Source organism: Anolis sagrei, chromosome 6, assembly GCF_037176765.1.
Source record: "Anolis sagrei isolate rAnoSag1 chromosome 6, rAnoSag1.mat, whole genome shotgun sequence".
NCBI classification, from domain to species: domain Eukaryota; kingdom Metazoa; phylum Chordata; class Lepidosauria; order Squamata; family Dactyloidae; genus Anolis; species Anolis sagrei.
Window position 1 is genome coordinate 63713956 of NC_090026.1, and position 18584 is coordinate 63732539.

Consider the following 18584-nt stretch of genomic DNA (forward strand, 5'->3'; position numbering starts at 1 on the left):
TTAATTTTTTACCATTTACGAAATTTCGTAAATATCGAACTTTTTAAAAGGAAAATTTTGTAATTATTTTAAATATCGAAACAAAAAAAAACCCCAAATACAAATCGATTTTAGAAACAAATTTTTCCGTTGTTACCCAGGCCTAATAGATAGATATGATTCACACACACACACAGATATAGTATTATAGATTTGAAAGGGACCTTTAAAGAAGGACAATGATATCTTGCATGTTCCAGGGTGGGTAAACCAGACACTCTCCACATCAACACTGACAAAGAAACAGCAAGAAATACTGTTTACCCACAAGCATAAAGAAATTACATATATTAGAAAAGAACACTTTCTCATTATTTTATTTTCTAGATCAACAGACTGGGCCACAGCAACGCGTGGCAGGGGACAGCTAGTGAGAGTATAAAATAGCTATATTCCTATAACATTTCTCCCTTCGGATACATTTTATGCCTTTATCTTAGCAGTCGGTCTGGGAGAGAATGCATGGAAACAGATGCAAGCCTGTTTCTCCTTTTTCTGGACCTAAGCAATCAGTTCCAGCCAACCAATCAAAACCTTTGTCTTTGCCAGGTCTGAATGCATGGGATGCTCCCTTGGCAACCACAGAAACAAACTGTAGAAAATCAGGCAGGAGAATAAGAAAGTGAGAAGAGTTCAACTATTGGTTTCCCAAGCTTGTCAGCTACTCAAGCACAATGCAAGCCAATAAAGGGAAAAAAATGTCACCGAACCACAACGCCACGTATGAACAGATATTGAAAGAAGAAGAGGTAGGATCTGGGGCAGTGCTGAGAAAAACTGGCAGAGTGACATAGCAGATGTATCAACTAAGTACACAGAAGCTTGAGTTTGAGCTTCAGATGCAATAGAGAGAGGTAAAAAGGGTAATCAATTTTCTCTAAGCACATAACATTGCTGCTATTAAGGGAAGGATAATTTGTTGACCACCTGTGAGAATGAGTTACACAGTGTAAGATGTTTAATTAATCTTGATGACTTCGCAGACTAAAAACCTTCCTTTGGGGCTCGGTATTCTACAGATGCGTCTAAAAATGATTTTATTTGGTTTGGACAGTTCGTTTTACTAGATGTTTTTCATTTATTTTTTAACTGTTACTACCCAACCTTAGTCCAAGCTACTGGGGTTGCTGGGCTAGAAATGGAATTGATTAAATAAGGGACACTTTTGAGAAATCTATATAAATAATGTAATGTTCATTTGTGGGATTAACATAACACAAAAACCGCTGGATGAATTGCCGTCAAATTTGGCCACAAGACACCTACTAACCCAAGGAGTGACCATCATTCAAAAAATTGATTTTGTCATTTGGGATTTGTAGTTGCTGGGATTTACAGTTCACCTACAATCAAAGGAACTCACTCTAGAACTCACTCTCCAAGGACATCAGGCATGCCCCAGTTCACCTACATTTACAGTTCACCACAAACGATGGTATTGAACAATTCTTGGCACATAGACTCCCATGTTGTTCATTTGTTCAGTCGTTTCCGACTCTTTGTGACTTCATGGACCAGTCCACGCCAGAGCTCCCTGTTGGCTGTCACCACCCCCAGCTCCTTCAAGGTCAACCCAGTCACTTCAAGGATGCCATCCATCCATCTTGCCCTTGCTATAGTTTGAAAAAAAAACTGGTGGGGTTAACAGGTTTGTTTTTTGTTCATTCGCTCAGTTGCTTCTGACTCTTTGTGACTTCATGGACCAGTCCACGCCAGAGCTCCCTGTCGGCTGTCACCACCCCCAGCTCTTTCAAGGTCAACCCAGTCACATCAAGGATGCCATCCATCCATCTTGCCCTTGGTCGGCCCCTCTTCCTTTTTCCTTCCATTTTCCCCAGCATTATTGTCTTCTCTAAGCTTTCCTTTCTTCTCATGATGTGGTCAAAGTACTTCATCTTGGCCTCTACTATCCTTCCCAATCAAAGAGCATTCTGAACTCCACCAGGGATGGAATTGAACCAAACGTGGCACACAGGACTCCCATGACCAACAGAAAACGCCAGAAGAGTTTGGTAGGCATTGCCCTTGAGTTTGGGAGTTGTAGTTCATCTACATCCAGAGAGCACTTTGGACTCAAACAATGATGGATCTGGACCAAACTTGGCACGAATACGCAATATGCCCAAATATGAACACAGATGGAGTTTGGGGGAAAAATACTTTGACATTTGGGAGTTATAGTTACTGGAATTTATAGTTCACCTACAATCAAATAATAATAATACTAATACTTTATTTGTTCGCCGCTACCATCTCCCCAAGGGGCTCGGTGCGGCTTACATGAGGCCGAGCCCACAATACATCAGCAAAACAACAATAACAGCAATACAAAACAATAAAATGAAACCCAGAAACAAAAAACAAGCATTAAATATTAAGAATAGCACAACAACACTTACAAACCTGTGGCTGGGCCAAATGTAATAATTAAAAATTTAAAAAATAATGCTGAGCGTGACCAGGTGAAATATATAACTAGGATAGAATTTCGGAGAGGAAAGGGCGTGCAGACAACCCTAAAGTGCATTTAAGGATATATTGCTGGGAGTTTCCTTATTCTGGGAAGGCACACTGGAACAACCATGTTTTCAGGCTCCTCCTAAAGACTGCCAGAGTTGGGACATGCCTGATGTCCTTGGAGAGTGAGTTCCAGAGTCGAGGGGCCACCACCGAGAAGGCCCTCTCCCTCGTCCCCACCAATCGTGCCTGCGATGGAGGTGGGAGCACTAGCAGGGCCTCTCCAGATGATCGAAGAGTTCGTGTGGGTTCATATACAGACATGCGGTCACAAAGGTAGGCGGGTCCCAATCAAAGAGCATGCTGAACCCCACAACAACAGAATTGGGGCAAACTTCCCACACAGAACTCCCATACTTAAGCCATCCAGTCCAACTCCCTTCATCAAGGCAAGAAAACATAATCAAAGTCCTCCCAAGCCCTATATCCATCCAGCCATAGATATAGATATATATGATTCACACACACACACACACATATAGTATCAAAGATTTAAAGGGACCCCTAAAGAAGGACAGTTATATGTTGCATGTTCCAGAGTGGGCAAATCAGACAATCTCCACGTCAACACTGACAAAGAAACAGCAAGAAATACTGTCGAAGGCTTTCATGGCCGGGATCACTGGGAAGTAGGAAAAGTAGGTTTATATATCTGTGGAATGACCAGGGTGAGACAAAGGACTTTTGTTTGCTGGGGCTAGCTGTGAATGTTTCAGCTGATCACCTTGATTTGCATTCAATGGCCTGGAAGCGCCTGGGGGGAATTGCTTGTTGAGAGTGATTTTATGTGCCTGGTCATTCCACAGATATATAAATCCACTTTTCCTACTTCCAACAGACCTCACTACCTCTGAGGATGCTTGCCATAGATGCAGATGAAACGTCAGGAGAAAAATTGCCTCCAGAACATGGCCATATAGCCCGGAAAAACCTACAACAACCCAGCAAAAAATACTGTTTACCCACAAGCATAAAGAAATTACATATATTACAAACCAACACTTTCTAATTACTTTATTTTCCAAATCACTAGACTGGGCCACAGTAACGCATGGCAGGGGATGGCTAGTATTTAATATAAATTGTTTGATTTAAAATGAATTTCCTCAACTTTGAGTATAAATCATATTGAATTTACTTTGCTCAAACTTTCCACAGGGAAAGTGCAATTCTATACAAATCTAATCAGAAGTCCCACTGTGTACAGTGAAGTGTACTTTACTATAAGACACTCAAAATGCATCCTGAATACCACTTTAGGTGTAAAGTAGCCACTCCCATAAGCCTGTACATTGGTCCAGAGGAAGTTAACAAATGTTAAATAGATTATTAAAACTCCACTCCCCCCTCCCAAGCCACAGCTTTTACATATCATCTGTCCAAAATTTCAGTTCTTCTTGTGGAGGTAACTTTCCTTCTTCTTTTTAAATCCCTTTTCAATAATTTTTCTCCATATATCATCAAAATCACTTTGTTTTCATATACCTCTTTTAACTTTTAGTATACATGTCAGCTTATCATTTATTGCCAATTTCCATACTTCCTTGTACCACTCCTCTATTTGTATATTTATTTCTCTTTTCCATTCCTTGCTATAAGCAGTCTTGCTATTGTTAATAAGTTTGTTACCGCATCTTTATCCTCTTTTTTCCATTGTTTATTATTATGTAATGATAATAAAGCTATACTAGGACATTTTAATGTTCATTAATGTTCATTATATCTTCTATTTCTCTAATTACTTTCCCCCAAAATTATTTACATATTTACATTGCCACCACATATGTATATATGTTCCTCATTCTTGGTATCCTCTCCAGCAATTTTTTGAGTAGTTTTTATCTATATTTGCTTTCTTACTGGTGCAAGGTACCATTTCCATATTAACTTATAGTAATTGTCTTTAACCGGTATTGATAAATTCTTTAGATGTCTTCGTCTCCATAATTGTTGCCACTCTGTTTCATTTATTTTTATCCCTAAATCTTCTTCCCAGAACTCTTTGAGGATGTTGTTTTCCCCCCCTTCCTTCATTTCAATTATTACCTTATATACTTTACTAGTTGTTCCTTTCAAATTTTCATGCTCCTCTACAGCCCTTCTTTTTTGTATTATTTGTTCGAATTGGTTTAAACTTCCATTTTTATTATTTTTTACCCAGTTTTTAAACCATTGTTCTAATTGTATACAACAGAACCATGTCGATTTTATTTCTCTAAATTCTCCCATAATCATTTCCTTATTCATTCCAATCTTTATCCCTTAATTTGTCTAAGTTTTTTCCCTTAACATTTTATCCATTACTTTTTTTTTAAAAAAAATTGGAAATTTCTTTTCCATTACAATTGGGGTCATTACTGAACCATCCACTATTAACATTCTCTTATATTTGTTCCATACTTCTAATATATTGCTCAACATTAGGTTTCTAATTTCCCTAGTTTCAGAATAAGTACATTTTTAAGTGTAACCACACACACACATACTTTGCATTACATATGGAAAGGTTAACACCCCTGTGGTATTTGTTTTGCTGTTCAGAAGATTTCAGCTCACTTTCTGTCTGATAAATCTGATAACTGGATTTTGAAAAAAATGCCTTATTGTGGAAAGAAGGATTGGTGATAAAACTTCAGTTGAGCTACATTTTTCCCATGATAACTCTTCTAGGAGTGAATTTCCCTTTCTGGATATAGCTGTTAGGCCTGGGTAACAACGGAAAAATTTGTTTCTAAAATCAATTCGTTTTTTGGGGTTTTTTGTGTTTCGATTTTAAAAAGAATTCCAAAATTTTTCTTTTAAAAAGTTCGATATTTACGAAATTTCGTAAATGTTAAAAAATTACAAAACAATAACGAATCGATTTTAAAACAATAACGAATCGATTCGTTAATGGCGGACGCGACCGCGAAATACGCTAAAAAACCTCCAAATGGGACAGGGGGAACTTCTGAAGCTTCCCTCTCCCTCTGTTGTTGACTGTTGGTGTGATATTATAATTTTTTTTCACTAATTAAACAAAAAACAACTATAAAACTTGCCCAGACATGCGGAAATAATAACGAAACGACTTCAAAACGATAACGAAACGAATACATAACGAATCCGAAGCATTTACGAAACGAATTTAAAAATTCGTTTCATTTTTAAGTTGCTCCAGAATGGTTCGTTATCGCTTCGTTATAAAAAAACCCGAATTTTTAACAAATTACGAATTAACGAAACGAAACCGCCCAGCCCTAATAGCTGTATCTCCTTTCCTGTTATCTGTTCTTAACTATGAGTCATTTATAAGTCAGATGTTTGTAACTCAGGGACTGTCTATATTTGCTATTTTGGTTGTCTTCTTGTAAACTTATAGAATAAACAGAGCCACGAGATCCTGGGCATATGACTGTATTCTACAAGCTTAGAAATAAAGGAGTGAAAAGTTGGTAATGTTTACTACATCATACAAACAAATGTTATGAAAAAAAAGTCTGCTTCTCCCATTGGGACCAGAATGCAAGCTTGATCATTTGATTTTACACTAACATTCTTCCATTCCATTTCAGATGTTAGAGAAAATTCATGATTTTACTAAATTGCTCAAAAGGTAATTTGATTTCAACCCCCACCACCCACCCCTCCCTCCTGTACACCTTAGTAACTAGAAGCTCTTTTTTGGGTATAGAAACAATATAGTAGAAAACCTCCTAAATAGAAAAATGTTAATACCCTGTTGAAAAAGGAGATAGGAAAAAATCATACATTGATGACAAACATCAACATGTACTAAATCGGTTGTCTGATTTAAGTCAGCTTCTGTGAACTACAGGTTTGAGGGCCTCACGTGTCAAGCTTTTCAGAAGGCTCAATGAGACACAGATGGGTTGAAGTCAAAACCAGAGGTTTATTCTGAATGGCCAAAGAGGATGTCAGCAGAGAAAGCACTTCAAAGTACTTACATACTGTAATTGTGAACACAGAGCATATTTATTACATGACTCCTGCACTAGCTCCTGATTGGTCCAGAAAGGGTCCAACTAGGAGCTACCCTGATTCCCTCCAGCATCATCATTAGTTGATCTTTGCTGCAGCAAAAAACTCAAATAAACTGCAATTGGATTATTTTGAAGTGTCTATCCATTTATGGATCCACCCATGTGAGTAGCACAACTGAGAATGAATGTGGTGTGTCTGGTGATCATGGGGTGGGATAGGTCCTTATATCTTTGGCTCCAGTGTGGACAATGGTGTTAGGCTTGATAAACACTAGGGCAGTGTTTCTCAACCTTCCGAATGCTGCAACCCCTTAATCCAGTTCCTCATGTTGTGTTGACCCCCAACCATAAAATTACTTTCGTTGCTACTTCATAACTGTAATTTTGCCACTGTTATGAACCATAATGTAAATATCTGATATACAGGATCTATTTTCATTCATTGGACCAAACTGGGTCCAGTGAATGATACGCCCAAATCTGAATACTGGTGGGGTTGGGGGGTGGGGGGGTGATTGAGTTTGTCATTTGGAAGTTGTAGTTGCTGGGATTTATAGTTCACCTACAATCAAAGAGCATTCTGAACTCCACCAACGATGGAATTGAACCAATCTTGGGACCCAGGCTCACATGACCAACAGAAAACACTGGGAGGGTTTGGTGGGCATTGACCTTGAGTTTGGGAGTTGTAGTTCACCTACATCCAGAGATCACTGTGGATTCAAACAGTGATGAATCTGGATCAACTTGGTTCAATATGCCCAAATTTGAACACTGGTGGAGTTTAGGGAAAATAGATCTTGACCTTTGAAAATTGTAGTTAACTAGGATTTATAGTTCACCTACAATGAAAGAGTGTTCTGAACTCCACCAGCGATAGAATTGGGCCAAACTTGGCACACAGAACCCCCATGACCAACAGAAAATACTGTGTTTTCTGATGGTCTTTGGTGACCCCTCTGACACCCCCTCGCAACCCCTCCAGGGGTCCTGACTCCCAGGTTGAGAAACGCTGCACTAGGGTATTTCAAGGAGTTGGGCAACCCAATATGTTTCTCCATAGGTGTCTGATACAGAGAGCTGAGAAAGTGAGTGTTCTCGGGCTAGCAGAGATTATGTCACATAAAACAGACAAAGGGGTCCTAAAGATTCTGATGCAAATTCACTGTGTGAGGATTATGATAATTTTCTCTATGTGAGGGTGAACTTAGGTACCATTCTGGAGAATTTCCAGGCAATTTAATAGAAAGGTTATTGTAGAGTAATGAGAAATAACTATGTGGCTATATTTTCGAATAGAGACAAGTTTCATAATTCATAATTTTGGGGTCTAATTTTTGATAATATGACTATGGTATAGATAAGAAATATTAATCTAAAATGAACTTCAAACCATTTTTATTAAGGTTATTGCTGTATTACACATTGTTCAGCTATAGACCAAATAATCTTGTATTTTGGATGAGTAAGTGTATATGCAAGCAAGGTCAAATTTCCTCATCTGAGTGGGAATTCAAACCAACCCCTAGAAGCCTAGTCCAGAGCCCTAACCTAACAGGAAAATGATTACCCCATGAGCAATGCACTATTTCACCCGTAGTAAGAAGTTTGGAAATGCAAAAAGGCACACTGCAAAAATTTCCTCTTGCCCACTGTTACATGTTTATAATTACATGTAACAGTGGGGGTTGGGGGGGGGGTGATGATCCCATCCTGTGGGGATAGGATTACTCCTTGACTCTATTTGAGGACTGGGTGAGAACAGGAAAGGGGCTTGAGGAGGATTCTTTTTGTAGGGATTTTCAGACACTCACCCTAACCATAACCCTTCTTTCCCATATTGTTTTCTTGAGTCTTTGTTTCAAAATGTCCTCTCATCCAATCTACGTCTTTATCATCCCCACATAGTAGTTCATGAGGCAGTGGCAGCATGAGGCGCAGTACAAGAAAAGAAAGCAATGCTAACTAAAAGTCAACTAGGGTTTCTCAAAAACAAATTATGCCATACTAATCTCTGTCAGTGTATATTTTATGCATGATGTATGTTTAAATGTAATTTTATGTAGTAGGATTGTAATTGTAATAGAATTGTATTGCCAGGATTTATGTTTACACAGAAGGCTGTGAGAATGTGACCCTGAAGTCTTGCCGTGTGAAAGTTTAGGGAGTGCCAGAGATAACCTTTCTTCCAGCTGCAGTTTGTTTTAAATGCCTATCTCTTTCATTTTGTGTTCTTCACTTCTGTCCACTGATGGTGTATGTTGTATCTTTGAACTGCTCAAGTAAATCTGAAACCTGCTTTTTACCGGAGACTCCAGAGTCCATTATTCAGTGCTTCCGCGATTCTTTGCCAGCGTTAACAATCTCATCTCTGTATTGTCGAAGGCTTTCATGGCTGGAATCACTAGGTTCTTGTGGGTTTTTTCGGGCTATAGGGCCATGTTCTAGAGGCATTTCTCCTGACGTTTCGCCTGCATCTATGGCAAGCATCTTCGGGGGGGGGGGGGGGGGGAGTATTTAGTCAGATACCAATTGTACAAGTTCTCCCACTTAAAAATATGAGAGAGGCCTGTAATTGACATCATAGTTAGACCTCAACTATGAGAGACAACATGAGAAAAGACATCCAGAAAATCACACTTTGGTTTTTAGTGAATTTATTTGCAAATTATGGTGGAAAATAAGTATTTGGTCATCTACAAACAAGCAAGATTTCTGGGTCTCACAGACCTGTAACTTCTTATTTAAGAGGCTCCTCTGTCCTCCACTCATTACCTGTAGTTATCAGTATAAAAGACACCTGTCCACAGCCTCCAAGCAGCCACAGTCCAAACTCCACTATGGTGAAGGCCAACTCCACTATGGTGAAGGCCAATTTTATTTCTGGTGTCAAAGGACACCAGAAATAAAATTGTTGCCCTGCACCAGACTGGGAAGACTGAATCTGCAATAGGCAAGCAGCTTGGTGTGAAGAAATCAACTGTGGGAGTAATAATTAGAAAATAATTAGACCACTGTTAATCTCCCTCGATCTGGGACTCCATGCAAGATCTCACCCTGTGGGGTCAAAATGATCGCAAGAACGTTGAGGAAAAATTCCAGAACCACACAGAGGAACCTAGTGAATGAGCTGCAGAGAGCTGGGACCAATGTAACAAAGGCTACGCCACTAGGGACTCAGATCCTTCAGTGCCAGACGTGCCCCCCTGCTTAAGCCAGTACATATCCAAGGCTGACTGAAGTTTGCTAGAGAGCATTTGGTTGATCCAGAAGAGTATTGGGAGAATGTCATATGGTCAGATGGAACCAAAGTAGAACTGTTTGGAGTAGAAGGAATGCTGAGTTGCATCCAAAGAACACCATGCCTACTGTGAAGCATGGGAGTGGCAACATCATGCTTTGGGACTGTTCCTCTGCAAAGGGACCAGGGCGACTGATCCGTATACATGAATGAATGAATGGGGCCATGTCTCCTGAGATTTTGAGTACAAACCTCCTTCCATCATCAAGGGCACTGAAGATGAAACTTGGCTGAGTCTTTCGGTATGACAATGATCCCAAGCACACCACCAGGGCAACTAAGGAGTGGCTAACCAGTCTCCAGATCTCAACCCTATAGAAAACCTTTGGAGGGAGTTGAAAGGCAGTGTTGCCCAGTGACAGCCCCAAAACATCACTGCTCTTGAGGAGATCTGCTTGGAGGAATGGGCCAATATACCAGCAACAGTGTGTGCCACCCTTGTGAGGACTTACAGAAAACGTTTGACCTCTGTCATTGCCAATAAAGGATATATAACAAAGTATTGAGATGAACTTTTGTTGTGGACCAAATAATTATTTTCCATCATAATTTGCAAATAAATTTGTTAAAATTCAGACAATGTGATTTTCTGGATGTGTTGTCTCTCATAGTTGAGGTCTACCTATGATGTCAATTACAGGCCTCTCTCATATTTTTAAGTGGGAGAACTTGTACAGTTGGTATCTGACTAAATACTCTTTCCCCCACTGTACAAGCTATGCTTTGGATGTAGCATATCTTGATTTAGGTAAGGACTTTGACAAGGTCAGCCATGATATCCTTGCAAATAAGTTAGTTAGTAAAATGTAGACTAGAGCAGGTAATTTTTTTACTCACGACCCCTTTCTGCTCAATAAATCTTTGCATGACTGATTCACTTCCCACAGAACATTGTAGCCCCTACAAATCACAGACCAGGCCCAAACTTGGCACACAGAGTACTCATGGCCCATTCTACAGCCTGATTCAGTTCTAAGGGGGATGGACCATGGATGATGGGACTTGCAGTATCTTTACTCACTTACTGAAACCACTGCAACCCTTATCCAATGACCAATCAAGACCAAATTGGCACACAGAGCCCCCATGACCCACTCTACATCCTGTTTCAGTTTGGAGGAGGGTGAATCATGGATGATGGGACTTGCAGTACCTTCACTCACTTACTGAAACCACTGCGACCCTAAGCCAATGACTGATCAAGACCAAACTTAGCATAAAGAGCCCCCATGACCCACTCTACATCCTGCTGCGGTTTGAAGGAGGATGGACTTTGGATGATGGGACTTGCAGTACCTTCACTCACTTACTGAAACCACTGCCACCCTCATCCAATGACAAAGACCAAACTTGGCACACAGAGCCCCCATGACCCACTCTATATCCTTCTGCTGTTTGGAGGAGGATGGACCATGGATGATGGGATTTCAAGTACCTTCACTCACTTCCTGAAAACAATGCAACTGTCATCCAATGACCAATAAAGACCAAACTTGGCATACAGAACCGCCATTACCCACTTTCTCTAATAACCCGGGCAGCGCTGGGTCCCCAAGCTATTAGGTATATAAAATAAGGTGTAAAAATCAAACATTTACTGATAATAAATCTGCATTTTCAAGGCTTGCTGAATAGGCTGGTTTTCCTTTTTGTGTTGTCCAGCTGAAGACTGAATGAAAATAGACGATAGATGCTACATGAGGATATATGCTATATATAGATGCTACATGAGGATATATGCTATATAGGAGAGTTCTCAAAAAGCTTCAGTACTTTCATATTTTCATTGGAATTGGTGAGGGTAGGAGTAGTAGTAATATGTTGTGTCTGAGACTGTCATATGACTAGCCTGTCTGACAAGCTGGCTGACCTTGCAGTTTAGTGTAAGAGTTGTCACGCTGTGGTGAAGATGGCTGTGAAACTTAAATTGTATTAAAGAGGAATAGCACTCTGTCTCAACATTCTGTGCCAGGAGTACAAATTCATCTCTGCATGTGCGCTCGGTAAAGGGATAAAGTTATCTCTCATAGAGTCATCTGAGTGGATTGAAATGTCCAAAATGGCCGTACGGGTGTGACCGATGAAGAGCACTCCAGATGTCCAGCTATAGCCATGACCACGAGGAATGAAGAAAGAACCCTGAGACTGATTTGCAAATAACAACAGTCAAAAAGGTTGCAGGAAAGCTGAATCTGAGTGTTGGATCTGCCTATGACCTCATTCCTGACAGTCTTACAATCAGTAACACTGTGCCAGGTGGGTGCCTAAGCTATTGACAAAGTGCAAGCATTTAGATGTTTGTCCCCAACACTTGGTTCATTATTGTGAAGAAGATGACAATTTTCTGCTGCATAATTGGTGATGAAACGTGAGTTCACCATTACAAGCTGAAAAGCATGTGGCAGAGTGCACAATAGATGCATCCATCATCTCAATTGTTGGCAGGAAAGTTGATGTTGACTGTCCTATGGGATTCTCGAAGGTCTATTCTTGAAACGTGGAACAACTGCCACAAATGCAACATGTTGTGACATGCTCCAGAGAGAACTGATACTAGCAATCTGCTCTAAAAGAAGAGGAAATCTGTCTAAAGGAACTGTATTGTTGCACAACAGTGCTCACCCTCACACTGAAGCCCACACATTGAAAACCCCCAGATAATTGTCGGAGGTTAAGGAACACTAAACTTATACTCCTGATTTATTGTCATCTTATTTCCATTGTTTGGACCACTCAAAGAAGCTTTAAGGAGAAGATGTTCATGTGATGATGATGTGAAAGCAGCAGTGCATCTGTGGCTACGTGCTTAACCAAAAACATTATTTTTGCCAATGACATTAAAAAGTTGGTATCATGCTGGGAAAACTGCATGGCAAAGGAAGGTCAATATGTAGAATAGTGATGTAATTTGTTTTTGAACTTCTTAATAGAGTTTTTAATAGAGTTTTAATAGAGACAAAGTTGAAGTACTTTGGCCACATCATGAGGAGACAGCAAAGCCTAGAGAAGACAATTATGCTGGGGAAAGTGGAAGGCAAAAGGAAGAGGGGCCGACCAAGGGCACGATGGATGGATGGCATCCTTGAAGTGACTGGACTGACCTTGAAGGAGCTGGGGGTGGTGACGGCCGACAGGGAGCTCTGGCGTGGGCTGGTCCATGAGGTCACGAAGAGTCGGAGATGACTGAACGAATGAACAACAACAATAGAGTTTTTAAAAATACGGAAACTTTTTGAAGACCTCTTGTACACATAGGAAGAATATGCCTATGCCTCAACTGTTGCTGTGATAGAAGAGTGAACATATCCTTTGAGTTACAACCCAAAGGCAATGTATTTACTAGGCTTATACTGTATATACTTCAGTATAAGCCTAGTTTTTCAGCCCATTTTATAGGCTGAAAATGTTCCTCTTGACTTATACTCGGGTCAAGGTTATTTATTATTTTACTCTGTTGTTATTTTTATTATATGTATTATTTTACTCTATTATTATTATTACTTTTTTAAAATAATTTTTATTTTGCATTTAATTTTACAATAAAAAGTACATTTATCATTTTACTCTATTATTACATTGCATTTTACTTTATTATTGTTGTTATTATTACATTTCCATTATTTTACTCTATTATTATTATTATTATTATTACATTTATTATGTTACTCTATTATTATTGGAAGGATACATAAGCACATTTACCTTGAAGAAACTTAGAATCAGAGTTGGACAGTCTTATCTTAAATTACAGTGTTATGTAAATATTCAAAAACATTGAACCTACCTGTGCCTCAATTAATTTAATTTTATTTGTATCTGTTTTATTTTGAAATTTACCAGTAACTGCTGCATTTCCCACCCTCGGCTTATACTCGAGTCAATACGTTTTCCCAGTTTTTGTGGTAAAATTAGGTGCCTCGGTTTATATTCGGGCCAGCTTATACTCGAGTATATACGGTAATTATAAGTAGTTGGTCCTTCTCTGGGGTTTTCGTTACAGTAAGTCATAATAGGATCAAGTATGTGTGTGTTAAAGAAAACCTTATACTGTTGATTATTATGTGAAGCTGCTAATGTAGGTCAACTAATAAGTTTGGACCACATCTGGTGGGGTATAACTGTATGGGTTTTAGAATATAGTTTAGCTTTTGCTCTGAGGAACCTTTGCTCGGGCATTTTGCTCAAACATTTCTACTGCTCTCTCATTTGGATGATGAAGAAGAAGCCTTATTCCGTATTGCTTACAAGGACTATGTAAGTTTGTTGCATTGTTTGTTTTTGCGACATTACAAGTTTATGTTTTAACTCTGCTGATAAGAGTAAAGTTCTTTTCTTTTTACTCTTGCCTGGGTGCAATGTTATTTTATCTTCTGCATTGGACCTGACTGAAACATGCTGTGTGCAACAATTTTTAAGGCAAAGGCTGGATAGTCATCTGTTGAGGGTGCTTTGATTGTGTGTTCCTCCATGGCAGGGGGCTAGACTGGATGACTTTTGTGGTATCTTCCAACTCTATGATTTGTGACTAGTTGTGCCGTCGCGCCTGGGGGCTATTATTCTCAATAAAAGAGATATGGACGTGGCATCTTTCCCCCAGGGGATTGCTTCTTGCCCTCCTATAGGAAACTGGAACTTTCAAGAACCCAAAACGCTGTAAATAACTCAAAATAAGTTTTATTTATCACAAAGTCATTTCTTTAAAGCAATGAGCTGGAAAACTTCAGAGGGGTGAAGGAAAATATACATTACAGTCTTAATTAGTCCTGGGTCCAAGGGGTTTGAAGCTGAGAAGCCTCACCAAGTTTCTTCTTTCCTCAATGGCTGTGAATGCCGGAGCAAACCACAACCCCAGTTCAGATGGCCTATGTTTTGAAGACTCAGGATCTTCCTTTGGTACTAAAAGAACCAGTTTGAAGGCGCTTGGGTCTCCTCAATGTTGTCCAGGACGACATTGAGGAGACCCAATGAATCCCAAGGGTAAAAACCCTCAGAGTTGATGCTAAGAGGTAACTTAAACCAGGGTCTTTTAGAGTCAAGTCTCTTACGTCCATGTGGTATGAACTCTGATGGCAGAATGAGAAAGAAAAGGAAAGCACTCCCCTCCTGCAGGAAGAGGTGGAGCCAAACAATACTGATTGACATTTATAAGTAACCAATCCATACAACTATACATAAGCAGGGTAAAAGGGGCAGGATTAAGCATGATACAACAGTTTAAATCTTGCAACTAACAGTTCTATACATAGGTGGCGCCACTTGCACCGTCAAACTAGTTACTTCTGAATACTGGCCCTTTGTTTCATTACACTATTGTTTCTGCAGCTGGGAACGTGGCCGCCGCATGAGCCTACAACTGCAAAAACAGGAGGAGAGGTGTTTTGAAAGGGCCAGGAAAAGGCAACTGGCAGAAAAAAAAGAAGAGCTGTTCTATGCTGATAAGCAACTGATAATGGTAAGGTCTAGACCTGAGAGCAACCTCCCCCTGCTCTTTTATTTATTTATTTATTTATTTATTTCGGGCACTTCTACCCCGCCTTTCTCAACTCCCTAGGGGGGACTCAGGGCGGCTTACAACCGGCACAATTTGATGCCAACAATTCATCAGATAAAATACATAACAGCAGTAATCACAATAATTAAAATATTCAATTAATACAATAACAATTAAAAAGCCAATCTGGTGGCCAACGTTCACCAAGTTCTAAAATCCGTAAGTCCATTCAGCATTACCATAGTCCTTTCCAAATTCTGGTCATCATTACCTTGTCAGTCTGCCAGATTACCCAAAGGCCTGGTCCCATATCCATGTTTTCAGCTTCCTTCTGAAGGAGAGGAGGGACGTTGATGACCTAATTTCCCTGGGGAGTGAATTCCACAGGTGAGGGGCTACCACTGAAAAGGCCCTGTCCCTCGTCCCTACCAGCCTTACTTGTGATAGAGGCGGGGCCGAGAGCAGGGCCTCCCCAGAAGATCTTAAACTCCGAGGTGGGACATAGAAGGAGATAGGTTCGGACAGGTATGCTGGGCCAGAGCCGTATAGGGTTCCTTGCCCTGCATTGACAAGCTTTGCACTTGGGATTTCTTGTAACTAGATGGGCATAGTGTTGGAAGAGGGGCCACCACTGAGAAGGCCCTGTCCCCCATCCCCACCAGCCTCACTTGTGATAGAGGCGGGGCCAAGAGCAGGGCCTCCCCAGAAGATCTTAAACTCCGAGTTGGGACATAGAAGGAGATACATTCGGACAGGCATAGTTTTGTCCACTATATCTCCTTTTATGGAGGTATAGTGGACAAAAATCCTATCAAAACAAGAGGACAACTTTCAATTAATAGAAAAATAATTATTCTCAGTCACACCCATCCCATCACAATATCACAGCTACTCATGTTTGTGACCTTTCCTTACAATTAATATTGTATAGTATAGTAACACTTAAGTTCATATTCATATCATAAACTCTGATGAGAATTCTTGAAATTTTTTTTTGTTTTGCATTAATAATGGTGATTCACTTTCATTGCAGTTTGTACATAGATGGCTGCCACCATAGAAAAAGATCCCTCATTGACTGGTTTGTGAAATAACATATAAATTAACATTTAGTGGTGCTTCTTCCTGTTTGGCTTGTTTCATACAGTGGCGCGTCTCTCTTTCTTTCCTATCTACTCCTTCCCTCATCCACATATTCTGTTTTGGCAAAAGGATTCCACCGACTCCAGGGAGGGGGACCGAAAGCAAGTGTAGTGAATTTATCTTCCCCAGATTGCAGTCATTGTAGGCATTCATATTTACAGGCATGAATACTGGGATGTGCAATGCCAGGACAGAGAGTGGTGGGATAATGGGTTGTTGAAATACAAGGGATGAGGTGCTAATGACATTTTCATGTCTGGCAGGTTCGACGAGCAGCGTTACGGCAAGTCCTAAGTACTGAGCATCTGCAATATCAGCTGGAATTGAACCACTTGGGCAAGTCATTCTATGCAGAGCGGCTGTAAGAATTAGGCTCCTACAGGCGTAAAGATCCAGATCACAATAAAGACAGCTGCTTTAGTATAGCACTTCCTGTATAAAGATGACCTACCCTCAGTATATAAATATCAAATGAAAATACCATAGGGAAAACTTAGACTTTTTTTGCTTAAGCAGTAAAAATTATTCTGAAAGTTGTTGATATTGTTTTTGATAGAGTTACATACACTGCTAGTGGCAGATCAATAAAATACAGGGCAAAATCAACATATAGTGCAAATACGGTACACAAAGCATTAAATTCTATAGATTTCAGTTCAAAAACGTTTAAGAAAACGTTTTGCTTTTTCACTAGAATAAGTGAGCCTTCCAAATGCCAAACTGAATTGGGTGGAACTCTGGTCAAATATCAATAAAATATATACAAGAAATTAGGATACTGAAGAAGAATCCAACATTGTGCTTCTTACTTATAGAACATTTGTGTGCTTCTTATATAGTTCAATGTTTCTAATTCCTATCTAAATAAATTTGTGCATGCATCTTCAATTCATCAAGCATTGTCTATAATACAAATGAAAACAAAGGAGGTACAATCTGCCTAAAACCAGTCTGCTAAAGGTTGTTGTTGTTGATGGTGATAATGATGATGATGATGATGATGATGATGATAATAATAATAATAATTATTATTATTTTATTTTTTTATCCCACCACCACCTCACCTGGTTTATTATTATTATTATTATTATTATTATTATTATTATTAAACTTTATTTGTACCCCGCTAGCATCTCCCGAAGGACTCGATGCGGCTTACAAAGGCCAAGGCCTCAACACACAACATAACAATACAAAACCCAAGGCAAATTAAAAACAATTAAAGCAATATAACAATAAGCAATAAACAATACACCAAGACACAATGAAACTGGGCCTGGCCAGAGTAATGGGTACAGGATTAAAAGTGCTGATGTGACAGGTGGTATATAAGGCTAATAGGGCAAGTGCAGTGTGCAGCGTGCGGCAATCTTAGTTTTAATAAAGTGCTTCTGGGACTTGGTATTGGAGATTTCCTATTCTGGGAAGGTACAATGGAACAGCCAGGTCTTCAAGTTCTTTCTAAAGACTGCCAGGGTAGGGGCCTGTCTAAGATCTTTGGGGAGGGTGTTCCAGAGTCGGGAGGCCACCACAGAAAAGGCACTGTCTCGTGTCCCCACCAAACACGCTTGCGACGCAGGCGGGATCATGAGCAGGGCCTCTCCAGATGACCGAAGTGAACACGTGGGTTCGTAGATGGAGATGCGGTCACGCAGGTAGGATGGTCCCAAACCGTTCAGGGCTTTGTAGGTAAGCACCTGCACCTTAAATTGGGCTTGGAAAATAAACGGCAGCCAGTGGAGCTCATTGAACAGGAGGGTTGACCTCTCTCTGTAAGGGGCCCCAGTTAACATCCTGGCCGCTGCTCGTTGGACCAGTTTAATGGAACCAGAGGCGGCCCTAGGTAATTTTCAACTATAAGCAAACAGTATTTTGGCGCCCCCCCTCCCCAATCAATCATTGATATATATTTTCTGTTCGTCGTGGGAGTTCTGTGTGCCATATTTGGTTCAATTCCATCATTGGTGGAGTTGAGAATGCTCTTTGATTGTAGGTGAACTATACATCCCAGTAACTACAACTTGCATATGTCAAGAGCGCCCCTGGGCAAAATCAACTATACTGCGAATGCTTACTTTGCGTAATGGGTTGAGCCGCACCTGATTGGAAC

At 40.0% G+C, this 18584-nt stretch overlaps 2 protein-coding genes across 2 annotated transcripts in view; one reads left to right on the plus strand and one right to left on the minus strand.

Moving 5' to 3' along the window:
• CNTNAP2 (contactin associated protein 2) overlaps positions 1–18584 on the minus strand; it is a 1109924-nt gene that overhangs the window by 238403 nt on the left and 852937 nt on the right. The window lies entirely within an intron of this gene.
• Positions 655–17343, plus strand: CFAP141 (cilia and flagella associated protein 141). The gene is made up of 4 exons (XM_060781555.2): positions 655–788; positions 6111–6151; positions 15163–15292; positions 16738–17343. The coding sequence occupies exons 1-4, from the start codon at positions 714–716 to the stop codon at positions 16837–16839; spliced, it is 348 nt and encodes a 115-aa protein (XP_060637538.2). The 5' UTR covers positions 655–713; the 3' UTR covers positions 16840–17343.

Bases quoted from the DNA above. Each gene is read 5' to 3' on its own strand.
- CFAP141 (XM_060781555.2), top strand. From the start codon at position 714: ATGCAAGCCAATAAAGGGAAAAAAATGTCACCGAACCACAACGCCACG. The intron at 6,152-15,162 runs GTAATTTGATTT...TTGTTTCTGCAG, and splicing joins TTTACTAAATTGCTCAAAAG to CTGGGAACGTGGCCGCCGCA. The intron at 15,293-16,737 runs GTAAGGTCTAGA...CATGTCTGGCAG, and splicing joins CTGATAAGCAACTGATAATG to GTTCGACGAGCAGCGTTACG.